The following is a 14315-nucleotide window of genomic DNA, read 5'->3' as shown; positions in this document are numbered from 1 at the left end:
TACCTTATTTTGGATTAGCTGTTCTGTGTACTGACACTGCTCCAGGAGGAATCTGCTTTTCTTCTACGGCTCCCCATTGCATGCAAGTTATTTTTCTCATGAGTGAGCACAAAGCAGTAGGGTCACAGAGGAATCTCTGTGCGTGCTCAGGTGTAAAAGACAGAAGTGCTAAGGCCAGAAATTAGAGTTTGGTGTTTCCTTCTCATATACAACAGGAAGAATAGGATTTTAGTGTGAAAATCGTTAATACAGAGGGGAAAATCTATTGCCACAGTCTGGGCAATCTCTACCCCATCTGTAAACTTGGTTCTCTGGAGGTGGGTTGGATATTAGGAAAAGTTTCTTCTCAGGAAAAGTGGTTGGCCATTGGCACAGACTGCCTAGGGAATGATGGTATGACCATCCCTGGGGGTATTCCAGAGCTGTGGAGGTGCCACACGTCTTGTTTGATAGCAGGGGTGGTAGTGAGGAGTGACAAACATGAATGATACCTCCTCACAATGTTTTCCCATCTTCTAAAAATCACAGCTTGAGTTATTTGGGTATAAAAACAGCAGGAAAGGATCCTAAGCTTCCCAAATTCTTGGCAGTTTCATGTAGAGATAAGCTGTTTGTGAGTGGTGTTAGTTATTCCATGGGTTTTTTTCATGTTGTTTTAAGTTGGAAATAGTAACTTCATGGTGAAGGCATTTTCCTGTAGGTTTTTAAGGTTTGCTGCTGAGACAGCCAGGTTTTCCACTGATATAAATCAGCATTTCTTCACAGACTGAAGTGGATCGCTGCCTGCATGCACCAGCCTCAGCCCTGGCCCTGGGAGTCCCTCTCCAGTAGGAAGTTTCCATTGACACCGGCATTAGCTGCAAAAGGAAGAAGGGGAAAAAAACCAGCAGCAAATGCGCCTTCCAGAATATGGGGAGGAAAAAGCTGCTCTTGGAACTGCTGCATGTGGCTGTGCTCGCATTTTTCATGCTGCTCTCAGCCTTTCTCTCCCTGGGGATGACGATGAGGGCTGAGCTCAGGAGATGGGTGTGAAGCCTACTTGCCCTGGGATGGAGAACAGGAGTTGTTGGACAGCCAATGGATACTGAGAAGCGACTTGCCCTCCAGCCAGGGACGTGGCTTGTTTAAGTCACATTCAGAAATAACCTCTAGGTGCTATTGTGGCAGACATGGAGAGCCCTTTGTGGCTGCTGAGTGTGAGCAGTGCTCCCAGGATCAGACCTGAATGCAAAAAGAGCTTTGGAGAGAGCCAAGGGAACACCATGCTGAGTTTGAAGTGTTCTTGATTTTGCAGTGGGAAGGTTTGAGTTTCCAGTAGCTGCTAAAACAGAGAGAAGGTTGAGCTTTAACCTGTGGGATGGGAATTGTTTCTAAATGCTTTCCAATTAGGGAATGCTTCAAAGTCTGTGAACTGGGCACTGATCCATCTCTGCTGGGGAGGGCAGAGGGTGAGAGCTTTTGCTTGGGAGCATCCTTGCAACAGATCTCTTGTAACGAGCGGCCTGCTTGTTGTGTTTGCAGGGCTATTACAAAAGGACCCTGGATTACCCCTTGATCCGGGAATGGAAGAGGACGGGCTGTTTTGCTGTCCCGATGATCCATTCCACATTCCTCATTGACCTGAGGAAGGAGGCCTCCACCAAGCTGATGTTCTACCCGCCCCACCAGGACTACACCTGGAGCTTTGATGATATCATGGTCTTTGCCTTCTCCAGTCGCCAAGCAGGTATGCCTGGAGCCTTTGGGGAGGATTCACTAGCAGACGTGCAGAGCTCTGCTTGGAGTTGAGAGGCCAAAAAGCTGTATGTTGACTCCAGTGTTCAGTTTGTACCCCCCTCCCCTCCTCCTCTGAGAGGTCTCTCAGGGAGAATGGGAGCTCTTACAGGGACAGGGGCTTTGTGGCACCCACCCTTCATTTGTGTCACAGCAAGGCACCGGTGACCAAGGGTCAGTGTTGTGAGAGTGGAAGGCGTCCTACATTCTGTAGCTGGGATGTCTACAGTCATCCCTTCAGGAGGCTCCCTGAGCCAAGGGCAGGGCAGGAGGCTGCTGGTACTGCGTCTGTCTCTGAAAGAGGAGGATTTCAGCTCGACCTGAAATGCAGGGGTGTGGGGGGATGTTCCTGGTGCCTGAACATGGGTTCTGTCTACGAAGGCTGCCAGTAACACCAGCATCCGCAGCTTTTCCTTTACTTGTCACACTAATGGATTTTCACTGTAAAAACAGATCGAGCAAGTGAAGTCCCCCTCCCCATTTTGAAGTAGCTTTGCTTTTTCAAAGTTGCCTTTATCCCAGAAGGAACAGAAATGTTGGCGTGAATATACACAGATTAACCAAGTTTAAGCCAGTGGAAGATGAGAGCAGAGATCGGAGAGCCAGATAAGCTTAGCTGATTAGATCAGATTAGTGCCAAACCAATTAATGTCAGCAGGTAGGAATTTTTTTATTCTGCCATTCACCTTAACTGTAGTTGACAACTGGATGTGCTTTGGCAAGCACTGCAGCCAGCAATGTGCTTACAGAACTTCAAGAGGTGGGAACATGGGGGTCATTAGTGCAGACAGTTGTAGAATACCAGGGATTAGGGGGACTTGCACATGAAAGCATCTGCACTCCAGGTAGCCTCTGTCTGCTTTTGCTTTCTTTAGAGGGAGTGGTTGTCCTTGTTTTATTAACTAGGAGGAGAAAGGGAGATAAGGCAGAAAATGCAAATGATTCCAGTTTTGCATTTTCTTTTTAAATCTGCTTGGCCAGTTGTGGTGATTCAAGCAGTGTTTAGTTAATAAAAGGGCCTTACCAAAACTCAATGAAAACAAGTATACTCCCTTCCTTGGGTGTTTTGAGCCCAATCACAGGTTGGAAAGGACCTCTCTGATCCCTGAGGCCAACCCCAGCACACCCCCACCGTGCCCAATGACCACATCCCTCAGTGCCACATCTCCATGGGCCTGGAATCCCCCCTGAGACGGTTGACCCCACGGCTCCCTGGGCAGCTGTGCCAGTGCCTGGACTTTGCATTTCCAAGATGGTGATCAGACATTTTTTTGCTGACACAGGTGAAAATGTCTCATCTTTATTTCCCAGCCAAAGCAAACAGAAGTAGGAGGATGTCTGGTAGCAAAGCCCCTGCTGAATCCTTTGCAGAGGCAGTGGCAGGGCCTGTAACTGCACTGATAATCTGGGCTTTGCAGCTCCATCCTGTGTGACCCCAGGCAGGATCCCATGTCACCCAGAGGAACAACAAGGCATCCAGCAGGACTGCTTCTTTCCGCCTGACCTTCACCTCTTGCAGCTCGCATCAGGCACTACTTTTGCTAAAGGTCCATTCTGCCCTCTTCTGTAGGATCACTTTGAATGCAAAGGCTGAAAAAGGCCCCTTTCTCTGGTCTCAGCCTCTCCTAGAGAAATCTTGACTGTGGTTAAAACACCTGCTGCTAGGGAGTGAGTAGATATTGGTTTCATAGGAGAGGCCAGACTCTGCCAGGCAACAGAACAGAAAATGACACAGTGATGTTCATAGGATCATAGCATGTATTGATTGAATTGGAAGGCCGCAGGGATTGCTGAGCTGCACACAGCACCAGCCAACCCCAGCCCCTGTGGATGAGAGCCCAGCTCCCTGGGGTTGTGGCTGCGTATCAACAGAGCACTGAAATCTGCCCATAAAACACCCAGTTCTCCTTTCCCTTCTTCTGCAATCCTCAGGAATTCAGATGTTCATCTGCAACCGCGAGCACTACGGTTTCCTTCCCATGCCCCTGAAGTCACACCAGACGCTGCAGGAAGAGACAGAGAACTTTGTGCACACACTGATTGAGGCTATGAGTAAGTGGCTGTGCCCCGCTGCATTGGAGCCCCCAGTGAACGTTTGCAAACATCTTCAGTTATCTCAATCAAGGTACACCCAGGTGATGGTTGGGATCTCTCCTCTCTTTCAGTCGATCGTCCTCCCATTGAGCCTTCTCAGTACGTCTCCGTTCCTCCAAAGCACCCTGACAAGATGGGATTTGATGAAGTAAGGAACCTGTTTTGCTGTCATTGCTTTCCCATCCATTATGTACTCCTCGTAGCTGAGCTTCCAGATGTTTTCCTTGGAGTATAATATGTTTTTACATCGTTAGTTCTTTCCCAGTCACTCCCTTTTGGACTCGAACTTTATGCATGGAGACAGCAGCAGCCCTTATTGGGGAGAAGCTGTGCTGGGTGGCCACGCAGCCAGTCAGATCTGTGAGCACTTGATGCTCTGTTCACAAGTGCTCATCCCTGTGTTTTGTGACAAAAGAAACTGTCTTTTGGGAAACCTCTCCTGCTCTTGAGTGACAGAAGGGAATGATTTCTTCAGTTTTGTTGCTCATTCTGCTACATCTGTTTACACAGCTCACACAGAGAAGTGGGAGCCCAGCTTGGCTGTGTGTCTGTGTTCGCTGCACAGCTGGTGTAGGTTTTTTCCACGTTGCCCTTTGTGGCTGTGCTGTATTTATCCAGTTTATTATTTTTGTGTTTGTAGTGACCTGGAATTCCATCTGCTTCTTACTGGGATGAGGTTTTGCTCCACAACATACAAAGCTGTACTTGTACGTGTCTGCCTGGGGCTGAAAAATATCCCCCCCCCTCTGCTGTTTACCTACAAGCGAGGGCTTCAGCCCTCCACCAAGGAGTCTGTGTCCTCCAGGTTTGGGCTGAGCCCTGCCCAGACATCTCTGCTCCAGGTCTTGGCTATCTGCTCAGGCAAGGGGAGCAGTGGAATTTCAGTGCCTGAAGTAATTACAGAAATCCTCTCTTTATGGCGTCCTTGTGTTTGGCTGGTGGCCCTGCTGGTCACCCTAAATATGAGCGGTTGCATCTTAGTGGAGAGACACGTGGGTCAGTGTTGAGCTGGAGCTGACCATTGTACCCTGTGTTAAACAAAAATCAAAGCGTCCTGTGTCTTTATACAACACAGGCTTGGTCTCTTTGCAGCTTTTCATCCTGGAAAAGCAACATTCCTCTGTTTTGCACAAACTGGTTTTAGACAGAGAACAAGCCTCTCACCTTCCCCCTCAAAATCAGCCCCAGTTTGGGGACAAATTCCAAAGCCTGGGACAAAAACAGATGTGGTATTTTCATGAGTTCTGTTCTTCCTATGGGGCTGCTGGAAAAAGGGTGGATCAGGACTCCCTGTGCTTCCTCCCAAAGCATGAGGCTGATGTCTCTCTCTTCAACACAGATTTTCATGATCAATCTGAAGCGTCGGAAGGACAGGCGGGACCGGATGCTGCGGACACTCTATGAGCAGGAGATTGCAGTCAAGATTGTGGAGGCTGTGGATGGAAAGTGAGTTCACGTGGCCCTCCGGTACTTGGAGAGAGGGTATAAGCAGGAGGACCAACTTTGTACATGGTCTGATCAAAATTGGAGAAGGGGGAATGGCTTTAGACTCAAAGAGGGGAGATTTAGGTCAATATTAAGGGGAAATTTTCTACTCAGAGGTGGTGAGGTGCTGGCACTGCTGCAGAGAGCTGCGGGTGCCCATCCCTGGGGGTGCCTTTGGCTGTGGATGGGGCCTTGGGCAGCCTAAGCTGAGGAAGGGGTAGGGGGATCCCTTCCAACCCACAGCATTCTGTAGTTCTGTGATTCTCTTAAGTCATCAGCAAAAGTGTTTGAGAGAATTCACCTCCTGGCAAGGTGCTATGAAACTTCTGTGCTACAGTGTTAACCTGATATTGCCCTTTCCCTGAGCACCCTACTGTAAGGTGTATTAGGGCATTTTTATAATGAGAAATAAAAGCACACATTTCAGGTCTGGAAGTTGCACAGGTTCCTGGAGGAATGAGGAACTCATATGGATCTCATGGTCTTTGAATCCTGGGTGTCCATCAGTTTTCCCAGAATGTCAGCAGCATTTCCCATTTTGCCTCTGTGTCTGGCTCGAGACGTGACTGTTCTGCAGTGGTGACACACACTCTGTTTCTCAGAGCACTGAACACGAGCCAGCTCAAAGCTCTCAGCATCGACATGCTGCCGGGGTACCGGGACCCCTACTCCTCCCGGCCGCTGACCAGGGGAGAGATCGGCTGCTTCCTCAGCCATTACTACATCTGGAAGGAGGTAAGAGGTTGGTGGGTGCTGTTCTTGACAGCTCTTGTGATCTGTAGCTGAACTCAGAGTCTGAGAGTTGTTCTGCCTCCCTGCCTGCAGGATCTGGGAGCCACTGTCAGGTCAGGCTGACCTCCAGTGATCCCAGGGTGCGAGGAGTGTCCTGGGGCCGTCACTGATCTGTGCCCTCGTGTTGCAGGTGGTGAGCAGAGGACTGGAGAAGACTCTTGTTATCGAGGACGACGTGCGCTTTGAACACCAGTTTAAGAGGAAGCTGATGAAGCTGATGGATGACATAGAACAAGCTCAGCTAGATTGGGAGCTTATGTAAGTGGTTGGTCCCAGGCAACTGGGAGCTGCTGGGCACACAGAGGGGAGCAGCATGCCATGCCATGGCAGAGGTGCAGCTTTATGCCAGAGAGCATTAAGATTGCAGACTTCAGCGGGCTCTCCCCACTCCCTGGGACAGAGTGGAGTGCCCCAGCTGTCGTGGGTGCTGTTAGTACCCTCTGTGGGCAGTGCTGGTTGGTCCCAGCGGTGTCAGAGATGCTGCTGTGGCAGAGGAGCTGGCACTGCCTGGTCCTGGGGTTGGACTGAGGCATTCAGTGCCCTGACAGAGCCTTTCACAGCTGTGCCACTGCTGGGTTACGCTGTGGCTGTCTGAGAGCAGGGATTGCTTCTTGGATTGACTCTCTGCCCTGTCCTGGTGGAAATACAGCTGAGTGGTTTTCATTGCTACAGATTCACTTCAGCTCAAGTTTTTGTGGTCTCTTCACCCTTTCAGCTACATTGGCCGGAAAAGGATGCAGGTGCAGCAGCCCGAGAAAGCAGTTCCCAATGTCATGAATCTGGTGGAAGCTGATTACTCATATTGGACCCTGGGGTATGCAATCTCTTTCCAAGGGGCTCAGAAGCTAATTGGGGCAGAGCCTTTCAGCAAGATGCTGCCTGTGGATGAGTTTCTGCCAGTCATGTACAACAAGCACCCTGTGTAAGTAGGATGTCTCTGTGGCTTGGGTTGACATATACTGGGACTTGCTGAATGGTCTTAAAATGGATGGCATCAGTGCATCTCAATTCTGCAGCCAGGCTGGGGGAGCAGGGCTGCTCCTTGTGCTTGCAGGCTGTCTGCAGTAGAACAGCTGTCGTGGGGCCAAGTCAGTGATAGCCCTGTGGCAGTGGGGCTGTGTGCCTGCCTGGTGCAGGGCCTGTGGGCCGTTCTGAGGTGCTTGTCTGGTAACAGAGGCTTTATCTGCATCACTGTAAGACTGCGTCCCCAATCCCGAGGGTCAGACCTGCTCTAGACTCACCCCAGCTCCACCTTGCTGCACTGCGACCTGTCTGCTCAGTGGGTTGGCTTGTGGCTCCAAGTTACACATGGACATACACTCAGCTCTTGATGGTTTTTGTCCCCCTTTAGAGCGAAGTACATGGAGTATTACGAATCCCGAGACTTGAAGGCCTTTTCAGCAGAACCCTTGCTCGTTTACCCCACCCACTACACAGGGCAGCCAGGCTACCTCAGTGACACAGAGACCTCCACCATCTGGGACAACGAGACCGTGTCCACGGACTGGGACAGGACACACTCTTGGAAGTCACGGCAGCAGGGCCAGATTCACAGCGAGGCGCAGAACAAGGACGCCCTGCCGCCCCAGTCCTCCCTCAACGCGCCGTCCTCCAGGGATGAGCTATGACTGCCCGCCTCCTCTGGGCTCTGTTGACAGCCAAACCTGCCTCACGCTTTGGCTTTTCACCTCTGGAAGTTGTAGAGCAGCTGTTTGCAGGGACTCTGTCCTGCTGCGTGGGACGGCACGGCGGGGCTGCTGGTTGGGCCCTGTGGGGTTGGATCCTATCGGGTTGGACTCAGTTGGGTTATGGCTCACCGGGCTGCTTTTCCGAGACTGTGGGGAAACAAAGGAGGAAAAAGGTGTTCCAGGCAGGCAGAGATCTGAACAAAAGCCTTTGTAAGCTTTTGTTTGAAAAAAAAAAAATCCTTGAATGACGTCTTTCTACAGTACCTTGTGTAGAATGCTGTATTTATGAAAATTAATATATAGAGGTGTACAAGTGTTCCATACCTTTCCGGATAGCTGTAACTGGGCTGCTGTGTAGCTTTTTCTCCTTGTAGTCTGCAGGCTTTTATAACCCTGTTTATGAGAGAAACTGCAGAGAGTATTTGGGTTAGGAGGTTTCGTTTTGTCAGTATCAGAATGGTTTCCAAAAATACTCCATGCACTGGAGCAGTGCTCTAAGTGTAGTGTCTTCTCTTCACGCTTCTGCAGAAAAGCATTCCTGGCTTCCTGTTTGAACGTCGAGGCTGCCCGGATCCCATTCAGATGGGCTCCTGGCCCACGACAGATGTGTTGGTGCATCAGAGAACCTGCAGAGCAGCAGGCAGAGCAGTGCTGCCACTTGTATTTCCTCTGCACTCCAAAAGGAACACATTCAGCTTCCTTCCCCCTCCACGTGTTCCTTCAGGACGGAAAGGCAACTTGTCTTGATATTTTTTCATGTGAGGAGCAAACCTGGTTTTTTTTTTGGGTGTGTGCTGACGTCCTTGCTGTTGGCTCCTGTGACAGCAGAGTGCGATGGTGGTGTTTCGAAGAGGTTTGGGAGCAGGCAGGTGGCCATGGGCTGCAGCTCTGGGCCGCTCTCCTGCACGGCAGCGCAGAGCCTCGCTGCCAGCTGATCTGTGCAGTTGATCTGTGTGTGGTTGGTTTGTTGTGTTTTTTTAATTTTCTTGTTTGTTTTTAATAATTCCTGATCCATGTTGTGCTTTCTGCTAAAGACGACATGTTACTACCTGTCAGCGGGTCTGATAATACATAGAACCTGGTGCAAGAAATGCAGCTGTGTGCGCTCTTCATTGGGTGGGAGCAGGCACTGCTCATGCTTGGTTTGACTGACATGGCATTTTCCATTCAATCCCAAACAGTGCAGCCGAGAGCTTTCTGCCAGGGGAGGCAGAAGGAGCTGGGAACTCGAGCCAATTAATGTGGTGATGCTGAAGAGAGGGGCATTAATGGAAGGGGGTATGAGATGCAAGGGAACTGACGCACAGTAGTAATAAAGCCTAAGAGAAGGGCATAGATTAACTTAAGGCAAGTATCAGTGGAAAAAAAAATATTTATATGCTTATTGTATAAAGATTACAGGTAAGCAGTTAAAAAAATCTTTATATATAATGTTCTGGGGAGGGGTCAATTTGAGGTCCAGACCGTTTTCCTTTCAGCTTAATACAGGCATGCAATGGTGGAGTTAGCAACTCTGCAGTTTACAAAGGATGCTGTACAGACATCAGTGCACTCTTACACTGAAATACAAAGAAAACCACTTCTGCTGTAAACTGGTGCTAACCTTGGCATGTGTGAAGGGCTGGTTACAAACTCCAGTCGCTCACCAAACTCCAGTTTTAGATTTTACACAGAATGTACCCTGGGTGGTGCCTCCTGTGAAGGCAGTGTGCCAAATTGCACCTGCACTGCTGCTGATGTCATGCATTTATCACAGACTGCTGATGTACTCTGAGCTCAGTTCGGACATGGCAGCTGCAGAATGGGTGGAAGAACTGCCCCAGGCAAATGTGTAAAATTCAGTATCTGAGTTTATTGTAACTAACACTAAGGTATCTCAAAGGCTGTCTGCTCAGTAAGGGCTGTTTACAGTCCTCACTCTCATCTATGGCTTTATAAAATCAAACCTCCCTCCTTTCAAGGAAGCCTGGATGTGGGAAGACACTCCAGGCGTGCATTCATGGAGAACAAATGGTTAAATTCTTTATTCCAGCTGAAAGGATGTACCATGTCAGGAAATTCATTTATAGGTGTATACAAAGAGCAAGGGGAGTGGCTGGAGATTATGCATAATAATGCTACAAGGATATAAAATCTGTTTGTTTGAGGGTAATGCTAGACATGGGGCTATTTCCTGTCAACACCCACTTTTAAGACAGAAGGTAATGTAGTTGCCTCCCGTGGAATGAAACAGGTGGAGTAATGTGGGGAAAGTTCTGCTCCTGAATATTGATTGCACATTACAAAGAGGTACATCAGTCATGTCAGAGTGCACGCAGAGGCATCGACTTCTGATGAGTGGGTTAACAAAGCAAAAGGAGAAGCAGGCGGCAGTGGCATTGAAGTCCAGACATGTAGTGTTGAGTGCCTTGCTCATGAACAAATCATGACATTCATGTGAAAGCAAGCACAGTCCTCTCTTTTAATGTTCTTTGGAAAAAATAATAATAATCCCAAAGTAGGTAATTTTCTGGCTTCGAACAAGTGCAAAAAGAAGGCTGCCAGCAGTGTGAAGGCAATGCACGTGCTTGCAGCTGCTTCTTCCTTCTCCAGAGATGAGCATTTTGGGGCTGTACCCACAGTGCCTTGCCATGGGTGCACTCTGTGCCCACCCCTCCTATGACCCAGCACCCTCCATGAGCTGCTCGGCCCGGGGGCTCCTGCTCCATTCCGACAGAACAGGCCTGTGGCTTTCCTTCTCCAGTTTTATAAAAATAAATTTAGGTATTCTCACTGAATGTAATACTGGCACAAAGAAAAGGTTTTCTCACACAAGAAGTAGGCTTACGTGGTGGTCTGAGTACAAACATTGCAGTCCTTTTTTTTCCCCTCTAGGTGGGGTTTCTCACCTTCCTAGGCTAATGTGCAAAACAAAATCATCCTAGTCCGGCCTGTCCTGTAAATCCGTGTCTGTCCAGCTCAGGTGAAAAGACACGCCTCTGGCTGGACGTTGACCAAATGCTCACTTTGCATTTGCCTCCAATATTTTCAACGTTAAATACTGACACATTCACCTGCTGTGATTCTGTAATACTGGATGGTAGCGAAGGTTGGGTTCTCAAGCAGTTCACCTCAGAGCCGCCGCGTCCACCTCACAGCGTGATTTTGCTGTTCCTGTTACTCCAGCACCCCCGTTTGGCAGTTCTGGGGAGCGTCAGGCTGGATCTGCTCCTCATTTTCACCTGCCCATCAGCAGGAGCTTTTTTCCTCAGTATGAAGTCAAAGTTCACCTGGCTGTTCATGGCGTAGAACACGTTGGCGCTGTCTGGGATCACCAGCTCTGCAACAGAGGGAGCAGAGCGAGTGTTCATTGGTGATACTGCACAAAATGTTGGTGGTACTGCAGGACAAAACAGGGAGCCAATGAACAGATGCCCGCACACGGCTGAGCAGTGCTGCCCCTTTCTGTGCACAGAAAACAATAAACTCTCTCAGAAACAGGAGAGAAGGGCTCTGGAGGACATGAGGTGGCAGCAGCAGGGATCCAGGCTGTGCCCTTCCCCTCTGGGCAGGCTGCTCTGCTCAGGGAAGGCAAGCAGCCCTGGAGGTGGCTGTGCCCACACAGCACACGTACAGAGAGGCTGTCGGGAAGCCAATGAGGATGCTCTCCCTATGGAAGGCAAGGTGCTGGCAGGCCATGCTACATCATCCCCACGCAGTGATTATTCCTACTGTAATAACGCGGCATTTTACCCCTTCCTTAAAAATGGAGCATGACTTCTCAAGCAGCAGCAGTTCTGCCTCCCTACCTTTGTCCTCGGAGATGACCTGGACGAGCTCGTACTCCTCGGCTGCGTCAGATTCCAGGTTGTGCTTTGACATAGCTCGCTGGATGACAGCAGGAGTTTTATCTTGGCTGGTTAGCTGCAAGAGGGACAAATGAGTAGTGAGATGTTCTGCTCGATCACTTTATATAATGATTTAATGATCAGTAAAGGCCTGTCTCTTTGCAGCCCACTTGGCCTTGCAAAAGGTTTTAGAGAACCGAGAAACTCTGATGGGTCGGTAACATGGGAGTAGGCAGATACTCCTAGCTACTAAGTTGTGGTATTTATGACACTTCTTATTGTTATTTTAATTCAAGAAGACAGATGCTGTATGGGCAGAGCCAGCAGTAAATCACACCGTCTGCTTCCCTGAGCAACCACTCTGAGAAATGAGATGTTATTATTGCTAGCCATAAACTTCCACACAACTAACTGCCCCATCTGCCGCTTGCAGACATCAATTAATCTGGAGCCTCACTGTGCTAAATACCTCCTCTGACATCCAGCAAAGATTTTTGGCCTTGTAACTTACAGTACTGTCTGCAGTGGTGTGCCAGGGACAGACATGAGGTTCTGCAGGGCCTTATCAAGTCGAAGGGAAGATTTACCTCTTGGAGGCAGAATCTGGCAGGCCCTCAGAGGGAACTGCTCTTTGCAATTTGGTTAGGGCAGACCATTAAAACCATGAAAAAGCTGAACCTGCTAAAAAAAAATACCTTTGTTTGCTACCAGGTAAGGCTTTGAGCAGAGCTTGTGTCACTCACGTACCAAGCAGGAGAGGCAGCAGCTGGCTTTAGCTAAAAAGGCAGGAGCAGCACATCCTGCACCCATCACACTTAAAATTTCTTGATCCAACACAAACATAAATTTCAAGAATAGAAAGTGCCACGGAGATACTCTGCTGTATTCAAATCTCCTATGCACATCACGTTCCACAGATGCTGAATTCAAACGTTCGTCATTTTCACTCTCAAGCCCTTTTTGAGTAGTTGGCTCAGCCAATTGGTCTCTGCACCATTAAAAGCACCTTGCGCTTTAGCAATCACCCAGAAAGAAAGCAGGATGAAGGCTAAGAGCAGCCTGCTGTTGCACACCACTCACCATGATGCTTTTGTACATATTGCCATTATTGTCCTCCACGCTGATTCGGATGATGCAGGTGTCCTCATTCTGCTGGTTGTAAACAGGGGGCAGCACTGTTGAGGTAATGGATGTCACAGAGATGGAGCGCTTGTGGATCTTGGGGTTGGAGGACAAGAAGGGAGGGGACGAGATTATGTTGGTTAAAGATGACAGCCCCGAGGAGGATGTGTCCATGGAATGGATGGAGGAACAGGAGGAGGAGGATTCCGAGAGCTGCACAACAGGAAGAAAAACACAGTTACAAACCCGACGTTTTGTGCGTGTGGAGGAGAACTTGGGAAAGTAGGAGGCATGTACAAATCCTCACTGCTCTGCACTCTGTCCAGCACATTGGCTGTAGTATTATCTCCAAAAAAACAAACAAACAAACAAACAAACAAAACAAAACAAAACAAAACAAAAAAAAAACTTGACTTGATTCATTTCAGCATTTTAGTGCTTCCCTGCTTCCAATTTGGTGAGTTGCTCACAGTGTGCGAAGGCCAGGAGGTGGCAGCAGAAACAAGGAACAGAGTGGGCTCGTGGCCGGGGGCAAATGGGTGTGGGAAGGGCACTCTGCTCTGCAGCAAGACCCAAATTTGCACAGGGAACTGGACTTGTGACTGCTGTGAAAATATACATATACACAGACACACCCTTCCTTGTCTGCCCCTGCTCCTTGTCTATTCTTCATGCCTCCCTCCCTCCCCCTGAAGTGCAGGGTTTCACCATTTTCTTCCACATGCCTTGCTCAGAAGCTGCCGCCAGGAGGTTCCCTCTCCAACTCATGCTTCAAATCCACTTTAACAACAACTCCAGCTGAACTTTAAGTTTGAATGACTTAGTGAGTTGGATGCTGATGTCTGGGACCTTGTGCTCCATTTGGTTTAAGAACACTAAATGCAATTTCATTTAAAATAGCCGTAAGCTCAAGCCCAAACATCCCTAAAATGTCTCCAACGTGACTTAGAACAAAACGGAAGAATTTGCCAGTAGGGAACTTGTCCCTGTGGATCCCCCAGTCAGATCCCACCTACTGTCTTTACAGATCCCGCCTTCCTGTCTTTACACTTTGGCTGTCCAGAATGTACCAGAGAATGGCCAGCCCATCTGCTGCCAGCACAGACACACACAGTTTCACCCCTACATCTTTACACTCGCATTGCTGGGGGACATCCCAGTTGGCCATGTGCAGGGTATGGGGCTCTGCCAAGCAAGAAGGAAAAAGGGGGGATTTCTTGGCTTGCTAGTGCAATACCTTTCTCCTGGTGGCAGCTGCAGCAGCTCTGCCTACTCTGGGATGAGACCAGTGCTGTCACCAACATATACATGAGCTAAAACACAGCCATGTCACATCAATTGCTTCAGCACAACAAGCATGGCACCAGGCTGCTAACCACAGAAGAGCTCATTGAACCCGAGACAGCCTGGGGTGAAATGACCTGCTGCTGATTCACTCATGTTCAGATGATCCCATCTCCTGTTTCCTTTGGTTTTGTTTGGGGGAGCCTACAGATCCTCCCGTCCTCATCTGCTAACGTCACACTGCTGCATG

At 49.1% G+C, this 14315-nt stretch overlaps 2 protein-coding genes across 2 annotated transcripts in view; one reads left to right on the top strand and one right to left on the bottom strand.

Annotated features, from left to right (window-relative positions):
* The window catches only part of COLGALT2 (collagen beta(1-O)galactosyltransferase 2), a gene marked incomplete at both ends in the record, with an annotated part of 32181 nt that extends 24409 nt beyond the window's left edge, over positions 1 to 7772 (top strand). Inside the window, 8 exons of the mRNA XM_079535483.1 lie at positions 1522 to 1726; positions 3706 to 3825; positions 3939 to 4015; positions 5207 to 5313; positions 5955 to 6087; positions 6275 to 6402; positions 6860 to 7066; positions 7496 to 7772. Of these exons, the coding sequence (XP_079391609.1) occupies positions 1522 to 1726; positions 3706 to 3825; positions 3939 to 4015; positions 5207 to 5313; positions 5955 to 6087; positions 6275 to 6402; positions 6860 to 7066; positions 7496 to 7772 (1254 nt within the window). The remainder of the gene's footprint in view (positions 1 to 1521; positions 1727 to 3705; positions 3826 to 3938; positions 4016 to 5206; positions 5314 to 5954; positions 6088 to 6274; positions 6403 to 6859; positions 7067 to 7495) is intronic.
* Positions 7773 to 10963: 3191 nt separating this feature from the next.
* RGL1 (ral guanine nucleotide dissociation stimulator like 1) overlaps positions 10964 to 14315 on the bottom strand; it is a gene marked incomplete at both ends in the record, with an annotated part of 62957 nt that continues 59605 nt past the window's right edge. The window contains 3 exons of the mRNA XM_079536348.1: positions 10964 to 11151; positions 11621 to 11735; positions 12740 to 12994. Coding sequence (XP_079392474.1) covers positions 10964 to 11151; positions 11621 to 11735; positions 12740 to 12994 — 558 coding nt within the window. The remainder of the gene's footprint in view (positions 11152 to 11620; positions 11736 to 12739; positions 12995 to 14315) is intronic.

The sequence above is a fragment of the Tetrao urogallus genome (assembly GCF_951394365.1).
Source record: "Tetrao urogallus genome assembly, chromosome: 5".
In the NCBI taxonomy this organism is placed as follows: domain Eukaryota; kingdom Metazoa; phylum Chordata; class Aves; order Galliformes; family Phasianidae; genus Tetrao; species Tetrao urogallus.
The sequence above is the reverse complement of the archived record's forward strand: the minus strand, read 5'-3'. Positions and strand labels throughout refer to the sequence as shown.